At 44.9% G+C, this 13,657-nt stretch overlaps 2 protein-coding genes across 4 annotated transcripts in view; both read right to left on the bottom strand.

The window, feature by feature from the left end:
• Positions 1 to 384: 384 nt before the first annotated feature.
• On the bottom strand, positions 385 to 3,876 carry LOC127588177 (uncharacterized). The gene is made up of 5 exons (XM_052046789.1): positions 3,333 to 3,876; positions 2,377 to 2,635; positions 1,952 to 1,985; positions 1,542 to 1,713; positions 385 to 1,275 (listed from the first exon to the last, which is right to left on the bottom strand). Exons 1-5 carry the CDS (start codon positions 3,373 to 3,375, stop codon positions 929 to 931), a joined length of 855 nt encoding a protein of 284 aa, XP_051902749.1. The 5' UTR covers positions 3,376 to 3,876; the 3' UTR covers positions 385 to 928.
• A 362-nt stretch (positions 3,877 to 4,238) lies between these two features.
• LOC127588151 (ryanodine receptor 1-like) overlaps positions 4,239 to 13,657 on the bottom strand; it is a 37,350-nt gene continuing 27,931 nt past the window's right edge. For all 3 annotated transcript variants that reach the window (XM_052046740.1, XM_052046741.1, XM_052046742.1), the window contains 25 exons: positions 13,438 to 13,537; positions 13,271 to 13,350; positions 13,119 to 13,195; positions 12,968 to 13,041; positions 12,190 to 12,270; positions 12,023 to 12,111; positions 11,789 to 11,917; positions 11,612 to 11,716; positions 9,315 to 9,396; positions 7,916 to 9,234; positions 7,756 to 7,838; positions 7,434 to 7,593; positions 7,186 to 7,272; positions 6,808 to 7,077; positions 6,601 to 6,731; positions 6,475 to 6,517; positions 6,275 to 6,408; positions 6,141 to 6,201; positions 5,602 to 5,748; positions 5,371 to 5,505; positions 5,115 to 5,271; positions 4,969 to 5,033; positions 4,787 to 4,887; positions 4,654 to 4,705; positions 4,239 to 4,530 (listed from right to left, as the gene is read on the bottom strand). In XM_052046740.1, the coding sequence (XP_051902700.1) occupies positions 4,435 to 4,530; positions 4,654 to 4,705; positions 4,787 to 4,887; positions 4,969 to 5,033; positions 5,115 to 5,271; positions 5,371 to 5,505; positions 5,602 to 5,748; positions 6,141 to 6,201; positions 6,275 to 6,408; positions 6,475 to 6,517; positions 6,601 to 6,731; positions 6,808 to 7,077; positions 7,186 to 7,272; positions 7,434 to 7,593; positions 7,756 to 7,838; positions 7,916 to 9,234; positions 9,315 to 9,396; positions 11,612 to 11,716; positions 11,789 to 11,917; positions 12,023 to 12,111; positions 12,190 to 12,270; positions 12,968 to 13,041; positions 13,119 to 13,195; positions 13,271 to 13,350; positions 13,438 to 13,537 (3,858 nt within the window). In that variant the 3' untranslated portion in view covers positions 4,239 to 4,434. The remainder of the gene's footprint in view (positions 4,531 to 4,653; positions 4,706 to 4,786; positions 4,888 to 4,968; positions 5,034 to 5,114; positions 5,272 to 5,370; positions 5,506 to 5,601; positions 5,749 to 6,140; positions 6,202 to 6,274; positions 6,409 to 6,474; positions 6,518 to 6,600; positions 6,732 to 6,807; positions 7,078 to 7,185; positions 7,273 to 7,433; positions 7,594 to 7,755; positions 7,839 to 7,915; positions 9,235 to 9,314; positions 9,397 to 11,611; positions 11,717 to 11,788; positions 11,918 to 12,022; positions 12,112 to 12,189; positions 12,271 to 12,967; positions 13,042 to 13,118; positions 13,196 to 13,270; positions 13,351 to 13,437; positions 13,538 to 13,657) is intronic.

Below are 13,657 nucleotides of genomic sequence, written 5' to 3'. Positions count from 1 at the left end.
TTGTTTTCATTGGCATGATTCTGAAATGTATGTTGGTCAAACTCAATTTGTGAGCTTGCTGACATGGTGGACAGTGAGATGGACACAATGTGGAGCGTAAAAACTTCGGCCCGTTTTTCAGTTTGCAACGGTGCGGTGTTCCATTTCCATTCAAAATGTGTGTACCTAAGTGTATGTTCTATCCCTAAAAAAGCAATAACTTATTACAGTAAATATTTACACACACAGACACACCCCTTCAAGGCCATGAATATCAAATAATCACATTACAGTTGGGAAGAAAGTTGGCGGACTGAACAGCATGCTTTCTTGTGTTGCGTGACTACTTTTTCTGCTTGGGTACTTACTAATTACTCGTCTGTACTGCACTAGACAAGCAGCATTTCCTTTAATAGGTTTTATTCCATTTAAAAATTGCACGGATACATACAATTTGTCGTTTAACTTGATGTACAAATGTTGTGAGTACACATTTGGACAGATAGGAGATGATGACAAGGTTTTGGGACAATTCAGAAATCCATGGGCATGGAATCACCAAGAGTTGGAAGAAAATGACAGTTCCAACTAATTCTAATACAAGTACGTATTCACAAACACTGACAGTGCTGATGATATTAAATAACACACGGTTATGCACGAAGTCCATTGTTTGTACTAGCTGTCATGCTGACAGGAGAATGGCAAACCCTTGGAGTCAATATTCTTGATATTCATATTGATGGTTGAAATGCTCAAAATGCCCACAAATTCTCCACTTCCTGCATCAAAAGGATACTTTGACTCTGATATACAGGATTTCTAACTGCTGCATTCATTTGTAACTACTGTACAAATTACAATTGCGGAAAAAAAAATTCAGGACGGGGCCTGTCAGGACCTGTCATGACCTTCGCCCAGTATCATCCAACAGCAAGCAGCAGCCCCATCAAAAAGTAAAACCGCCACAATCAAAAGCATTGAAGTCGGCGTCTGCCATTTCAAAGTCAAAGCTGTTGAAGTGGGGCGAGGTTATGGCGGGGCTATCTGTGTGGTACACCACCGCCGGTCCCCCGATATCGGAGAAGTCTGTGTTGAGAGGAAGGTCAGCTGCTTTGGCTTCCAGGCCGGAGGGTGAGCATGCGCCTAAGTAACCCATAGCGGAGGAGGCGGCAGCTCCTCCCATCAGCAGGTACACGGCCCTCACTGCCTGAGCGTTGTTGATGTTGCCGTGACGCAGGCAGCCCGCTGAGTGGCCCCCTCCTTTGTAATACTTTGTACGTGGAGAGCTCCTGCCTGTTTGACACAAGTGTCAAGAGATACATAGGCATGTACTTTAAAGTCCTTGTGGAGAAGAAAAAAAATCCTGGGTTTTGCTAACCCACTCACCGGATAGCGGTGAATTTTGAGCAGATTGAGTTATTGTTACCCAAGGTTCGGTTCTGGTAATTATTTTGCTCCAGCAAATTAGGTCAAAAATTGCGTGTTAACTCCGCCCACTCTACTCTTAACTGTCAATCAGCTACCAAAAATTCAGGTGACTTCGTCGAGGTCAAGCTGACCTTTATCCTTCGGAGAGCTGGTCTGAGGCCCCGGAGAAGGAGCCTCCCCATTGCTGATCGGCAAAGTCGGTGGATCTTTGTCCTGGATCTGGTCGGGGACGAGGTCTTTTAGAGCGATGCAGAGCGGCGGCACCTGATGTCGCTTGCAAAGACCGAGAGGTGACGAGACGCTCTGCGAGAAAAAAAATACAAAATACAATGTTTAAATTTAAGGACATGGTAAAAGTACATCAACACAAACAATCTAGTACTGGAAATTTAGAATAATAAAATCTGTACTGCTATCACTGTTGCTATGACTGTGGTGCCCATTGTTCTCATTTCTCCTTTGGCTGATCAAGCCCTCTGTTCTTACTTCTCATCATGTGTGAAGAGTATGATTCTTCTGTTATTGTAAAGCTTTGACTCACCTCTTTCACCTTTTTCAGCACATTCAGCCACTGACTGCAAAGGAGAAAAACTCGTACTATTATCTTGTTACTTTTCAAACGGAGGCCATGGCGATTGTGTAACCAATTTAAACACTTTTTTTTATTAATCAAAAAGTTGAAGACTATAAAGATGGTTGATCATAGCAGATACAACAATGGATTTATATTACCCGGTAATAATATAAATCCATCCATCTACAGTATGTTCCAGTAACTGTACAACGAAACTACGTCCCCTAGTGGCTGCAATTGGTATAGGTGATCACGTTCACAGCAACCATGGGCAGATATCTCATCTTTAATCTTAGAATTCACACAATATTAAGATGAAATATTTCGACCAGCGATAACACTCTTGTAAATGCTCAATGCAGCTTTCCAAAATGATGTTTTTTAAGTCAGACCTGCAGTCAGCAGGAGTGTCGGTCAGTAGGAGCAGGTATTTATCGTGGGTCAATATGAGGGCGAAGCAACAATCTCGGCTCCCTCCGGCGGGCAGTTTTGGCAGGTCGAGGATCTCCCTGCCTTCCACGATGGCCTCGCAGCTGCTTTGCAAGAGGACCAGCTGGTCAGGTGGAGCTGAAGCATGGTGACACACGAGGAGGCTGCCTTCAGCTGTCAGGAGCAAGAACCGCTTCTTCCATTGTTTGAAAAGAAATCCACCTTGACAAGAGAGGGGAAAACATTCTGATCTCAGTTACTTTTTACACGCACTTTAAAAATTGAACAGAACAATTCAATTTTTTTTTCTACAAGCAATCGATAATTTTTTTGGTGATGATCATTATTTAAGTTACATACTATTTCAGACATTATTATTTGGTGATGTGTAGTACAAAAAAATAATAATATAAAATAAGTGCCTCGGCCAAATCTTGGGAAACGCTGGTGCAGATGATGGAATCATGAGGAGTTGCTGGATTACAGCATGAACACGCTGTCAACAGATTAGAGGCAGTCAGATGTTTGGCGGATCAACGCGCTGCACCAATCAGAGCCGAAAAATAAGCGTGTGCCTCGATCAAAATCACACCCTCGCATCTGGATGAGCACCGCGCAGACAGCAATAAACATATTGCGCTTAATGAAATTACAAAAAACAAGTGGCTGGTTCAAACACAAAAACTGCAGTCTGATTTAAACTTGTTCGTTGTCGTGCAAAGACATGACTGTGACTTTTAAGTGCACGTTGTATTTGTGCGCCAAGCTACTCATTTTGTTGAATTGATATAAGGAATCTATTTTTTTTTACATTTTAAATAACCGGATGTATCCAAAACATAAAATCATCCAGAAACTGTGAAGCTGTCAAAATAGTCACAAAGCCTAAAAAATGTACAAAACAAATCTTTGGACTCACCGTACATTCTCAGTGTTCCTTGATGGATCCCCGAGACGCTCATGTTGACAGCAGCTGAAGTGCGACTGACTGACTGACTGACTGACAGCGCAGGGCGGGCGCAAAGCACATGAGGCTCAATGTGAGTTTTAATGCCTTAATCCTTATTCCGCGGGGACGTCGCTTTTGCATCAGATGCGGATGCAACGGCACGCACAAGCATGTGGCCCTGCCTTTCATTTCTCACCACGGCAAATCTAATCAAAGCCAATGCAAGCGTTGGATCGAGAATAATTTACGGACCAAGTGAAAACGGTTTGCTTGGATGGTGTGGCGGAAGCTGAGCCCAGACCTCAAGCCCTTCAGAGCCTTTCTCTCTCTCTCTCACGTCCAACATCATACCGCTAAGTGAGCATTCTCGTCTCGGTGAAAGGACGGATATTTGAGAGAGCGCTTTGTATTGGATCTCATGAGGAATTGATGAGAAATCGCTCACAAAGTTGCCAGCGAGCGTGCGTCTGTACAGTGTTGAGATTACGTAACTACAGTTCTGTTTCGGGCTAGAGAGGCTCAAACCTCTAAACCCTCTTCGGCTGAGTTATCATTCAAAACCTTCCCGGCGGCGAATAAGCTGCTGAGGCATTGACATCACTCATGTGAGCACAATCCCGACGAAAGCAAGTCCATGGAAAAGCGTTTCTCTTTATTCGTCCGTCACCGATTCGCGTATGAGCGCAGATGAGTTGCTGTCTTACGGACCGGCATTTCAGTACACCAAACCAAAGATGATGAGATCGATTTTCCAATTCATTTGATCAATAAATATTCTACATCTAAACAGAAAACCCGTATACATTCAAAACCAATAAATAATATCTGAACGTGATGTGCGGACTTGAATCTATAATTTCTTCGACGACTGACTGATCGCCTGAAGTTCACACTGTGATGCACTTTCCTATAGAAACCGATTCAACAAACAGACCAATAGTGTCTTACAGCGACACAAAATTACCCGAACTGCTTGAATTGATGTGGTGCATATTTGTAATTACAAAAAAAAAAAAAAATTGAAATAGTCTACAACACAAAAAAGAAATTCTCAAAGCGTTGTAGTTCAAGACTAAGAAAGCTGATCTTCATATTGCTTTCGGAAGCAGTCCCCAGCGGGAAAGAAGTCCCAGCATCGCTCTTGGTACATTTTCCACACATATGACTCCTAACGTATCCAATAAAGAGAAGGTCAGGATTAGAATTAGAAGACAAAGTTGCTGCCTATCACCAAAAAAAAAGGCTCCAAATAAATGAAGAGAGGCCGATGAAGAAAAGCAAGAGTGCTCACCTGTCCCGTGTGCTCGGTCTCATCTTTGTTGATGAGATACATTAAGAAGAACCTGCAAGGGATCACGCGTTCGAATGTTTCATCATTGTCTGTGTATTCATGACGCGGGTTTCGCTAACGCACGCAAGCTCACATGTAATTGGCCAAGTTGTGCTCATCCAGCGTGTGAGTCTCAAATCCATGCGGCGTTGTATCGAAGTAATCACTCCCGATGCCGCAAATGAAGCATTTGGTCTGGAGATAAACATCCAAAAAGTCGGTGAGCCACGTTCCGCTGAATATTCCCGCCCAACCGCTAAGAGCTCATTAGCATACCTCCATGTCTTCTTTAACCTGCTCTTGCTGATCTCGCAGCTCTCCGAATGCGTCAATGATCAAACCTGCACAGAAATATTTGTCACAGCACGTTACCTAATGTGTTGTTTGGGAACTCAAAGCAACACTTTTTTTTTTTTTTTTACCCTGGATGATGGCCAGCAGGATGACGATGACAAAGAAGAAGAAAGTGATGTCAAAGACCACTCGGTATAACTCATATTCATCTCCGGCGGGATCCTCAATCTCATCTCCGATGCCTCCGCCAGCACGTACGCCCACATACATGTGGAACAGGTAGCACTGGAGCGAGAGAGAGAGAAAAAAAAGTATTTACAGGTGTCTCAGGAGCAGGCGGGAGCACCGTCCGCGGAGGTTCGTCCCGGCTCGGCGACGACTCACCGTCATCATGTCGTCGCATTTCATATCGGGTTCGTCCTCGTCTTCGCTCTTGTTGTAGAACTTGCGGAAGAAGTTGAAAGCCACCACCGTGTACAGGTACACCACCACCGCAAGCAGGCCCACGGTCATCATCAGCTAGAAAGGGACGTAAACGGTGAGCGCCACCGTACGAAAAGGCGGGTTCAAATACAAAATGGAGTCTCGGTAAATACAGTACATCGGGTATCATGCCTGTTTTCCGTTGTGGGTAACAGAGGAGAGAATGGTGCGGAGGGTCTTGACGCCCATGGCGATGTCCAGCAGATGGCAGGCGAAGAAGAAGTTGTTGTAGTGGCCAAGCAGGGACATAATCAGGTACCAACACAAGTAGAGGAAGGTCTGAAAGACATTTAAAAATAAAAAAAAGAGCTCTGGCTGACGGAGATGGAATTACCGAGCGGAATCATAATACTGCGGCAGCTTTGCTCAAGACGGCGAAGAAACTGATTGTTGAAAAAGCAGAATTGTGATCCTTTCATTGTAAGTCAGGGGTGTCCAACTCATGTTTGTAGTTTTGAAGCTTTACTCAGAGGGCCGTCAGGACAGTGAACACCAAAGAAATGTTTGATCATCTATTCATTGTATCGGAACGCAATACTCAAAGAAATAGATCGATGACTAGTTTTGAAATCAGAAGTCAAGGAAAGTAGCGGAAAAGGACCAATTTTTGCCCTTGGGGACTGGTAGGGGTAGAGTACAGTCACAGAGTAGCACAAGTTCGTTGTGCTTACGCCGTCTGTGAACACAACGCCAAATTTCCAGATCTGGAACTTGATGTCGATGGCGGTAGCCCTGAAAAGACAAAACGCACAACCCGTTCTTAATCGTCCCATCAGCTAGTCTGGTATGCGTTTGATTTGCTTACCACGCGAATGTCGAGGTGTCCGATTCCTCTTGTTTCTTTTCGTGCTGCTGACTCACATCCAAAGACGCCAAGTCCACGCCCAGAAGTTCAGCGATTCTTTCCCGTCCGTAAATATCTCCGTATTTATCCAGAACCTGAACGCAGACATTGGACTCCGGCAACAGGACTTGCATTTTAACGGCAAAAGCGACTCCGCTTACCTTTCGTTTCACAAACTTATCCCAGTAGTTGTTGGGGAAAGAGCTGGAAAGGGGAACGGCAAACACGATTGACCAGAGTCATTCGAGGTAGGAATCCATATTTGCGAAAGGCGTCCTTCTGCTTACGGCGTATTCAGGACCAGTCGATCCCACTGGCCCTTGATGTCTTCGTCCTCCGGCTGCTCCGTGATGTAGAGGCCGTCAAACTCCAGCTTTCTTGCGAGTTCTTTCTCCCGTTTGAAGATCACCAGCGGAATCTGATTTGGGAACCGACGCAAATATTTTGGTCATCCCGCGCCATCCAATCGAAGACGACGGCGAAGCCACGCCCACTTTGAGGCAGTTGTAGCCGATGATGCAGATGAAGGAGATGAGGGTGTGGACAATGGCGAGGAAGGACAGCGTGGGCTGCATGTAGCCGGTGCTCTCCTCTAAATAGTAATAGAGGGGCACATCTTCCTCATCCTCATCCCCGTCGCTCATTCCGGAAGCGTCACCCTCATCTCCGGAACCCTCAAAGAGAGCGGAGCCTTCGAAGAAACCACTTCCTTCCGCCAGCCCGGATCCTTCCACGTCTTCGCCCTCAGGGGGGCTGTCGGATACCTTGCACCAAAAACAGACGACGCCGAGTATTATTATCTTGACGTGCCGTCACTATTCGTACTAGTTTTAGAAAATACAGAGCAAGAAAGTTTGAATGTAATATCTCACCTTGTAGAAGAGCAGAATGAAGTTCAACGCAAAGGCGAGGAACAGTGCCAGAAAGCGCAGGTTGTAGAAGTTTCTGGAAAGGTAGTTCTAATCAAGGAGGGAGAAAATAGGAATGAGCCGAACATCCGTTTTCCACAGCGGACAAAAGCAAATATTCTGACCGATATGTTCTTGTCATTATCATGAAAAAAAAAAGAGGATGTATCAAATTGGAGTCATCGCAATGATGTGAGAAACATGTCGTTCACCATGAATTTATTTCTCTGCGTTTCCAGCTCGGTCCAGATTTGGAATCCGCCTCCCTTCTTGGGCTTCTTTTCTTTTTTCACTGCGGATTTCTTCGGTTCATCGGCATCCACTTTGGCGTGACTCTCGGATTCTCTCTCTGCTTTCTCGCCGTTTTCAACACTGAAAAGGTTTGTTGCATTGCTAGCGTTTTGTGTGTTTGTTAGCGGAGTAGAGCATTTCCTCATTGTCTTACAATGCATAGACACATTTTTTTTTTTTAGGTTAGGTTTTACGATATGCCCTGCCGAATGAACTCGGAGATAAAGGAATGAAGCGTTATACTCGGCCTTCTCTGGTTCCGGGGCCGCTTCTTCAACGGGTGCTGGCTCCGGAGGCTTCTGGCTGGCATCGGCCTCTTCTGGCTGCTGCGATAGATGAGAACCACACAAAGTTGTCAGGAAGCTTACAGCGCTTAACCAGCGTTCTAGTTACAAACACCGACCATTTTCCTCTTGGTGATAGGTGTCCCTTCAGGTGTTGGTGGCTCGACGGGGGCCTCGACCCCCATGTCACCAAGACCACCAGGGGCATCGATACCCGGTACCCTTCCGCCTTCCTTCTCCTGGGTATCCTCCTCCTCCTCTTCCCCACTCCCGGTGTCTCCAGTGTCCGTAACCCCGCCCGTGTCTTGCTCCTCACCTATCCCGGGTTCCCCGGGTCCATCGCCGTGCACATCGTCCTGCGTCGGATCGGGCATGCTCGCCAAAATCTCCGTCACCGTGATATTTTTAGCTCCTTCCACTAAGCCGCCTCCAAACAGGGCGTGCCAGATGATCATAAAGAAGCCTTTGCACACGTTGTAGAAGAAGTGCAGGATGCTCATCAGGACCGCCCAGAAGAAGGTGGACAGGGCGACCACGATCTCTTTCAGGGTCATCTTCCTCACTCGCCGATATTGCCGTCGGAGATTACGGAAGGTGAAAATGCTGAAGAAGCTCAACGTGCTGTTTATAAAGTCGGCAAAGGCCGAGCTGGACTCCGGCGGCGCCTCCTCGCCGTTGGCGTCCTCTTCTCCCGCTCCGATGGCCGCTCCCGCTCCTCCTTCCCCCGCGGCTTCCTCGAGCTCATCCTCCTCCTCGCCCTTTTCCTCTTCCTCCTGCTCGGAAATCTGCGAGGCGATATTCATCTCAAAGATGGTGTCCTCGCAGAAGTTGACAAACATCTCCATCTTCTCCGACTCGCCGCCCTCGTTGACGACGTCGAAGATGAACTGTCGCTTGGACTCTCGGACCTGAGGCATCTCCCATTGCCTGCGGTTGACCTCGCTGATCTCAAAGTAGATGCGTTCGATCTTGCGACTGGCGCCCATGATCTCAATACGGCCCAGGAAGGGGCGGAAGTAATTGAGCACGCTCTCGGCTTGTTCCAGGAAGTTCTGCAGCCGGGTGTCGTGAGGAACGTGCTCGGACAGGTTGGTGAGCAGCACGGCGATGTTGAAGCCAATGTCCTTGGCGGGCTCCTGGAAGCGACTGGCGTATTCCTCATAGTTGATCATATCGTTTTCATCCGCTTCCGAGCAAGACAGAAGGAACTGGATCTCCGAAGGGGTGTACTGCTTCTGGGTGTCCATGGCCTTCTGGAAGTCCTTCTTGGAGATTAGCCCTCGCGGGTCTGTGATGTAATCTCGGAAGGCATCGGAAGCCACGATGTCTTTCAATTTGAGGAACATGTCAAAGAACTTTAAGATCATCTCCACGTTGCTGGATGATTCCACTAACATGTCCACCATCTGACGGGCGATGGTGCCATTCACCACGTTCCCTGAGCGACGCGACATAAGCCTCTTAGAAATGACGATTGGACAAGTGCAAGACTTAACTTGAAACATCTGCACGGTTTACCCTCCAACAGCGAAAGCAACATGACCACCATGTCTTTCTGCAGGTCCAGAAGCTCCTTGAGCAGACCGATCTGACTCGAATCCTGCAATCATTCAAAAGAAACAGCCAATGGATTAAAACTACGACAGCATCACTTTGTAACATATTAGGGGTTCAGAATTACTGTCGGAGATGCAGCCACTGGGAAGGGGGAAGCAGAAAACACAAGTATAGATCCCCCACAGTTATGACAGCGAATTATCGGACAATAAAAGATGCCCCGTTGCTGAAATGGACAAATAATTGCTGCACTCGAGTGGAGTTAAGTTCAAAGGAGATGCCACAAAAAACAAAAAAATCACAGCACAAATGAAGAGCATCTTCCAGCAGTCTCATCATTAGTCAAGTCAAATGGCCACGTGATTGCAAAGCTTGTTAAATATCAAGCGCATACAGAGAGCCGATGTTTCATTCAAACGTGTATTCCAACAGCAGAGTATTAAAGTATATTAAAATGTAGACTGGAACAGTGGTGGTTAAAAGTCAGTCACTTTCTCAGGAAGTTTTGTAGTCGCCTGCTTGGTTGTCATAAATTGTTCCATCCATGAAAGTATTCTTACACTTGGCCTTATTCACGTTGAACTGTGTTTGTGGAAATTTTGCTCTTAAAATGTTTAATTAAAATAATAATGATAATCCAAGGGGGGGTTCCTGAAGAGTTTTTAAGATGAGCAGTCATTAGAATCCATCTAGCTAGTATGATGAAGATATTTTGCATTTAAAACTGTAGAATCACAGAAAATGCAACGTGCAACAATTTTGTGCACTCACGACAAACTTTAAGTGTTCTCAGTAAACTACACGTTAATGAAAGGCAGATTCTGTGTGGGACTTACTTTATTCTGGTACTCTGGCTTCTTGAAAACATTTCAGGAATGTCCGTCAATCACCCCCGCCAACTCATAACAATTTCGCCATGTAAAAACATGTCTGCCTTGAGGCAAATTCTTAACACATTGTGTGGGGAAGCTTTCGGTGTTGTTCCTAACAGATGTTAAATTTGATGTTAAAGTGGAGGGAAAAGGGATATTGCGTAGAAATTATATTCAAAGCTTTTCCCATGACACCAAATTACGTAAGGAAGACAATTGCATTTTTTGGAAAGCGGGCGTATAAAAACAGCCTGAGGTGTGAAACCAAAATGGAATAAATAACAAACACATCAATTGATAAATAAAGTGAATACATACTTTACCCTGCATTGAACATGTGGAAGACAGTTTTAAATAATCAATAAAAGTCTTGAAACAATTACAACAATCATGTGCATGAAAAAAACCCAGAAAAATATGTTGGGGAAAAAAATAGCTTCAACAAGAAATTGCCAGAATGTACAGGCTAATTCCGAACATCATTTCAGTTATTTAATTTACTGGTTGAATTTAAAGGTTAGAGTACATGATGCAACACAGCAAATCAAATACAGTACGAGCATTGCCACAAAAGTCTGAGAAAAATGTTTGTCGGATTTCGAAGTTTTATTGCACTTTAGCGAATTAATACAGTTGACCTATTTGATCTTTTCCTTTTTTGAAAAGAAAGAGTGGAAATGCACATTTTCCTGTCGTCATTCCAATATGTTGACAGTCCAAAAAGACAAACTCAGGAACACGATGCATAATGCCGTTTGATGTTTGCATCATAAAAATGTGAATAGGCTAGTGATTCAAGCGACACAAAATACGGTTTGCTTCACGATATGGACAATGGCTGCGTTATATTCATGTGACCCATGGCAGCCATGAGAGTGTGACGGTGACCCGCATGCACACCACGATGCTGACACCAAAGCAGTTCAATGGAATGCAGCCACCATTGATTTCCCTCTTTGCGCTTGTGCCCGTGCTGGCTATTTGATTTGAATCAATCTTCCGACATCGATTTGTCAAGGAAGGTACTGGCGGTAAGATCTGGTTTAGTCAACAACCACGAGCAGCGCACGGAGCACACGACACAAAGATCCTGCCACATATGCAGTGTACTATAAAGTATGACTGAGGCGCTTGCGGGCACAACATTAGGTACGCCTGCCAAATCTAACGGGATATCATGGCAGAACTGCATTAAAAATGATGGATTTACAAAAACGAGACCATTTTGAAAGCATTCAAAACATGACACAACACAATAAATGTTCAAGGCAGCATTTTTTTTTGGTACCCTTGGCATCGGATATCATTAGGACACGTGGACTAAAAGTCACAAAGGCAACGGAGATCATGATGGAGCTGATTGAGATTCAAGTGACAGGAGCGTACCTGAGCCAGTTTCATCATCATGTGAGCAAAGACGTGGAGGAAGCCCACGATGGCATCCCACAGCCTGCTGTGGGCCAGGGACTGCTGGTTACCCGTGCACGGGCCCTGAGGAGACAGAGGTTCTTTTTACTTTATTTTTTAACCCCACAAAAGTGTCTTTTTTTTTCTTTTTTTTACCTGAATATATTCAGTTAGACTGTTAAAAATCTGTTTGGCGACTGTCATTGCTTTAGAGAAATTTTTCTTTCCTGGCTCATCGATAATATCCTTGCCAGAGTAATACCAGTAGAAGTCACTGATTGATTCCTTCAAAGAGAAAAGATGACACAATAATCACTCACATGTCATAGATTATCGTGATTGGAAAAAAAAAAGAAAGACAAATGAGAATGGACAGATATATTTGGAGACCTGCAGCCTGAGCAGGTAATCGACTGTACAGATGATGATGTTAATGGTTGTTGTGCTTCCTATCTGCGTCCTTAAGTAGTTCTGAAAGTCTGCAAACGGGACGCGGGTCATTTTAGTGACAGCTCACAACGCGGCAACCGCAACTACGGACCATCCTCCGCACTCACCGTTATTGTGACCCTCGCAGAGCAGCTGCAAGAAGCGGAAGAGGTCACAGGTGAACTCGTCGTCCGCCATGACCTTCTCATCTAAATCAATGAAAAGTTGATTTGAAAAGCCACATTATCGCTCCAATAACAAACGTTCCCAACCGGTCTGGCCAATATACTGTTTTGGGCCGATAATAATCTAACAGAAAAGTAAAAATGTTTAAATTTTATTTTATTAAAAAATATATTTTGATGATGTTGCACAAATCAATTATTACAATGTCAAGGGATCAGATAAAATAATCATGTGCCCGCCATGATTGTAAGATGATTATGAATCTCGACTGTGATGCTTGCCGGAGGTCGTGCCTTTTTTTTTTTTCCCCCTACCACTAAGCATGTTATGTAAGTCATAACTCAGCCTCATTCGAATGAATTTCCCTTTGCGGTGGTGTTTGTTTGTGCGTAGTAAATTTCAAGGCATTTTAGTCATGCTTTTTTTTAATCACATTTGAAGTTGTGTTCATAACAACTTTCAGAATAAGTGTGGCATTCTGTGAAAACAGTCACTGGCCATAATATTAAGAACGCTAACACTTCATTGGCACTGTCTGAAAAAGAAAAAAAAAAAACCCTCAAGGGTTTCTCTGTCTCTGACACTCAAAGTGAACATTATTTAGCATCGCGCATTATGCTGCTGTAGTTCTTTGAAGCATAATACAAATTCTATTCATGATGGGGATTTGCCTGCCGCACTCGCTGACAAAAATACAATTCAGAGGAGAAAGACACTTACTGGTACCCTCCTCTGAGACCATGCCCAGACCCTCGGCTTTGTTCTGCCTCTCAAAAGCATTCAGGTCCAGGACACTGTGGGCAATATGAGCAATGTTTCCTCACAGTCTGGTGACATGACACCACTTTTTAATCAGTAATTTAAAACAAACCTGCATGTTTGCATCAAGGCTTGGACACTCAAAAAGAAACCAACATCCTTTTTATCCCTCAGGTACTCCAGCATTTTCTGCGATGGTGGAACAAAAAGTGCCAATTTGTATTGATTCAAGTACGTCACGGAGACTGCAACTAAGGGGCTTACCCGTTGAACCTCACTATTTCCACCATTGAGAATGGAGATACCAAGTTTGAGGGTCGTCGACACCATCGGGCCCGTCTCGCCTATAAAAGCAAACGTGGCGTCAGAAAGAGTCGTCGCGAGGGCGGCGACGTGCTCTACTGTCAAGAAGCCGGGCAGAGAAAGTCCACCTTTGCAGGCGCTGATCATCTGCAGGACCATCTCTGCAGCTCCACGGTTGTGAAGCCTGGACTGTTGGTAAAGGAGTCGTTGTTTCTCCATTTCTTTCTCCTGTGGCCGACAACATGATGATTACGCGCCACGTGAAAGTCCCGCACATTTGGAATGTAAATGGATAGACGTAATATTGCATATTTTTCAGGGTCGGGATGGGATTTCGAATTGCCAATG

The sequence above is a fragment of the Hippocampus zosterae genome, chromosome 16, assembly GCF_025434085.1.
Source record: "Hippocampus zosterae strain Florida chromosome 16, ASM2543408v3, whole genome shotgun sequence".
Lineage (NCBI taxonomy): Eukaryota > Metazoa > Chordata > Actinopteri > Syngnathiformes > Syngnathidae > Hippocampus > Hippocampus zosterae.
Note: the sequence above shows the minus strand (reverse complement) of the source record. Positions and strands in the feature narration are given on the sequence as shown.

Bases quoted from the DNA above. Each gene is read 5' to 3' on its own strand.
- LOC127588177 (XM_052046789.1), bottom strand. From the start codon at position 3,375: ATGAGCGTCTCGGGGATCCATCAAGGAACACTGAGAATGTACG. The intron at 1,714-1,951 runs GTGAGTCAAAGC...TTTTTCTCGCAG, and splicing joins TGCTGAAAAAGGTGAAAGAG to AGCGTCTCGTCACCTCTCGG. The intron at 1,276-1,541 runs GTCAGCTTGACC...TGTGTCAAACAG, and splicing joins CAGCTCTCCGAAGGATAAAG to GCAGGAGCTCTCCACGTACA.